Source organism: Microtus ochrogaster, chromosome 2 (genome assembly GCF_000317375.1).
Source record: "Microtus ochrogaster isolate Prairie Vole_2 chromosome 2, MicOch1.0, whole genome shotgun sequence".
Lineage (NCBI taxonomy): Eukaryota > Metazoa > Chordata > Mammalia > Rodentia > Cricetidae > Microtus > Microtus ochrogaster.
This window is the reverse complement of record NC_022010.1, coordinates 48101230-48104891: the sequence shown is the minus strand read 5'-3', so window position 1 is coordinate 48104891 and position 3662 is coordinate 48101230. Positions and strand designations below refer to the sequence as shown.

General features: G+C 33.1%; 1 protein-coding gene across 9 annotated transcripts in view; it reads left to right on the top strand.

Moving 5' to 3' along the window:
• Positions 1-3662, top strand: part of Stxbp5l (syntaxin binding protein 5 like) — a 250576-nt gene that overhangs the window by 180676 nt on the left and 66238 nt on the right. For all 9 annotated transcript variants that reach the window (XM_026785910.1, XM_026785901.1, XM_026785891.1 and 6 more), the window contains one exon: positions 345-410. In XM_026785910.1, the coding sequence (XP_026641711.1) occupies positions 345-410 (66 nt within the window). The remainder of the gene's footprint in view (positions 1-344; positions 411-3662) is intronic.

Here is a 3662-nt window from a genome sequence, read left to right as displayed (position 1 = left end):
TAGGAGATTGTATTAAGTCTTTTAAAGCACTTTCTATTTTCTATTATTCTTAGTATATTTGTTAAGGAAGTTGGTCATTTATTAAAGTAGTTAAGTGTAAATAATAAAAAGATTTCTTATTTTTATACCATCTGTGTTTAATTACTCCTTGTATATAATAAGTTGCTGTCATTTATACATTCCTGTATCAGAGGTTTTTCAAAATAATTTATGTAAGATGGGTATGATAGGGTAGTTTTCACAGGTTAAAAAAGTTTGAAGTAATTACAAAGAATTACCCATGAAGTGTCACCAAATTTATCTCTTTTCTTTCTCTCCCTCCCCTCCCCCTATTACATTTTCAGGCTTAACAGAGCTGAACGATAGTCCCGTTCCCCTGGAACTTGAGCGCTGCAAGTCTCCCACTTCAGGTAAACATAGTGGTATTTTTCAAGCTTCTGGTAATTACTATAGTATTTTTTGATACATTTTCATAATTCTTTTAAAATTAGTAGTTAATTCAGTTTTTGGAATTTATTCATAAGTAGCTTTGTTTCCAAAGATACAAAACTTTATCATCTAATGGAGTAGTTAAATTTGTGAGAAATATAAACTGTAGGTGCAGAAAAAAATTATAGCATGCTTCTGGGTGCTATATTCATGGCATGCTTATTTATTGATAAATTAAAATGAAGTCTAATATGGCATGAAATAAAACATCTTCAAAACAAAGTGTGAGACCACTAAGCGTCCATGTAACACCACAAGGAAAGAGACTCCTAGAGATAAATATTGAAAACACATAAATAAATTAATAAATATCTCAGCATGGTAGGATTCTGAGTGGTTGTCTATTTTTTAAAAAATCTGATTATATGTTATCTCACAAATTTTTGAAAATTATTTAAAATTATTCTGAATTTTCTTTTCTTTTTTCATCCTTTCTTTTTTCCTTCCTTCCTTTCTCTTTTCCTTCCTTCCTGTCTGTCTGTCTGTATTTATTTTAGTTTTTTGAGAAAGGGTTTCTCTGTAACTTTGGAGCCTATCCTGGAACTAGCTCTGTAGACCAGATTGGCCTCAAACTCACAGAGATCCACCTGCTTCTGCCTCCCAGGTGCTGGGATTAAATGTGTGTGCCACCACCGCCTGGCAATTATGAATTTTCTATAATGATAATATAACAGTGGATAAAGTTTTGTGTATATCTTAGATAGTGGATGGATCCATTCCTACCAAATTTCAAGATCTCCTGGGTAAATTGGGAGCATGGGGACATTGAAGGAGGGTTGAAGGGGGAAGGAGAGCAGTGATTAAAGTAGAGCTCAATAAAAATCAATAAAAAAAAATTTTAAAAGAAATATAAAAAAATCAGAAGAAGAGATTGAGGTATAGAGAAATGGTAGAGTGCTTATCTAGCAGTTACAAGGCCCTAGGTTTGGGCCCAAGCACTATAAAAAACTATTTTTCTCAGAAGAGCAAAAGATATCACTACTTTTTATTTACATTATTTATTGTATATGAAAATGTTAGAATTTTAATAATGCTTTTTAAGTCGTGTATTTGGATTTTAATTTTTTTTACATTTCTTCCAATTGTTGTATCCTTCTCAAGTTGCTAATTCTTTTTCCTTGCTCTTATGTCCTATGTGAAGTTTTCTTTTAATAAGATCTTTTCATATTCTTATTTTATTGCTTTATATGTGTACCACATATGTACAGAAGCTTGCAGAGGCCAGACAAGGGAATCAGATCTGATACTGCAAATATCAAGAAGTAGTTTGAGCAGTCGTGTATATGCTGGGAGCAAAACTTCTTCCTTTGCAAGAGCAGTGCTCTTAGCCACAGAGTTATCTCTCCAGCCCCATATTGATTTCATTTTGATTGCCTAATGCAAACCTTCTTTTTCTATCCTCAATGGCACCCTTATAATTTAAGAAATCATTGCCTCATTCCTAGAGTCACATAAGAATGTTCCGGCAAATGATTTTGCATTTTAAACTTCCCTACAGTTTATTCTCTATATCACGTTGTAGAATTAATTTCCTTAAAATATTACTTTGGTCATATTTTCTTATAACTGACAATCTTTCATATAGTTCAATGCCTTATAACAGATTGTTGTACCAACCAAACTTGAAATTCCCTCCCTTAATTTGAATTTGAATAATAAACATTGACTTCTTCCTTCCATTCTGTCTTTGTGCATTTCTATCCTACTGAAAAGCTAAATATGATTTTTAAATTTTTATTTATTTTTCTAGACAATTTATGTTTGAAAACAAAAAAGATCCATTTTAGTCCTGTTTTATGTAGATTATTATAATCATGCTTGCATCAACTTTCAGTATAGTTTGTGTTCCATTCACTAAATTGACCATTCCTTTATTTTTATAGTTGTATAAAATTTAATTGGATGTATATATCATAATTTATCTAATCAGTTCAACTATCAAGTACATTGAGCTTGTTACCTATCTTCTGCTACTACAAACTGATGCAGAGAGAAACCTAACCAAATTTTAAATTTGTGTAAATGTATCTAAGAAATAAATTTGTAAAATTAGGGTTTGGTGGTCAAGGATTATATGAAATGAATGAAATTTATGCCCTGGCAGTGTTGAAGCATACATGGGCAGGCCATATATGGCAGTTCTGTTGAACTTGTCCATATTGGGTTTCATGGTCTAAGTGGATGAGGACAACTGAACAGGTGTCTTCAAGAGGGCATCAGATCTCATTACATGTGGTTGCTTGGAATTTAGCTCAGGACCTTTGGAAGAACAAGCAGTGCTCGTAACCGCTGAGCCATCCGTGTTTAATTTTTGTAGATATTCCCATGGTTTCTGTCCTCAAGTCCTAAATAACATTCAAATAATGGTTGTGCTTTTCACTTATAACTGATTAATAGATTAAAGAGATATGTAAATGTTACAATTTACTGTAACATGAAGGGGGCCTTCTTGTTGGGGTTTTCTGGCCCACCTGGTTTCCCACAGCTGTCAAGCCCCAAAGAAAATCACACAGAGATCTCTATAAGTTATAAAGCTGATTGGCCCATTTGCTCTATCCTCTTATTAGCTCTTGTAGCTTATATTAACTTATTGTTCTTATCTATGCTAGCCATGTGGCTCAGTACCTTTCTCAGTTGGGCAGATTACATGTTGCTTCTTCAGTAGTCTGGGCAGGAGTGGGAGGAATCAACTTCCTCCTTCCCAGAATTCTCCTGTTCTCATTGCATCATTTCTACTTCCTATCTGGTTTTCCTGCCTATATTTCCTGCCTGGTCAATCAGCGTTTATTTAAAACATGATTGACAGAATACAGACAATTCTCCCGCACCAGTTTACATTTTATGTGCTATAAGTTATATTCGAAACCGTTTTACATATATTTAAAAACTTAATTTTTTGTACACTGTGCAATAAGGTATCTTTGTCATGTATTGATACTGACTTTTTGATACAAAATCCAAATAGTTTCTCAATTTAACTTTTAATTTTGTTGTATATCTTCTTTTGACCATTTTTATATTTAAAAAATGATCAATATTTTATAGTTTACCTTCCTTTTATTTTCTATCTGTCTGTGTATGTGTGTTTGTGTGTGTGTGTGTGTGTGTGTGTGTGTGTGTGTGTGTGAGAGAGAGAGAGAGAGAGAGAGAGAGAGAGAGAGAGAGAGAGAGAA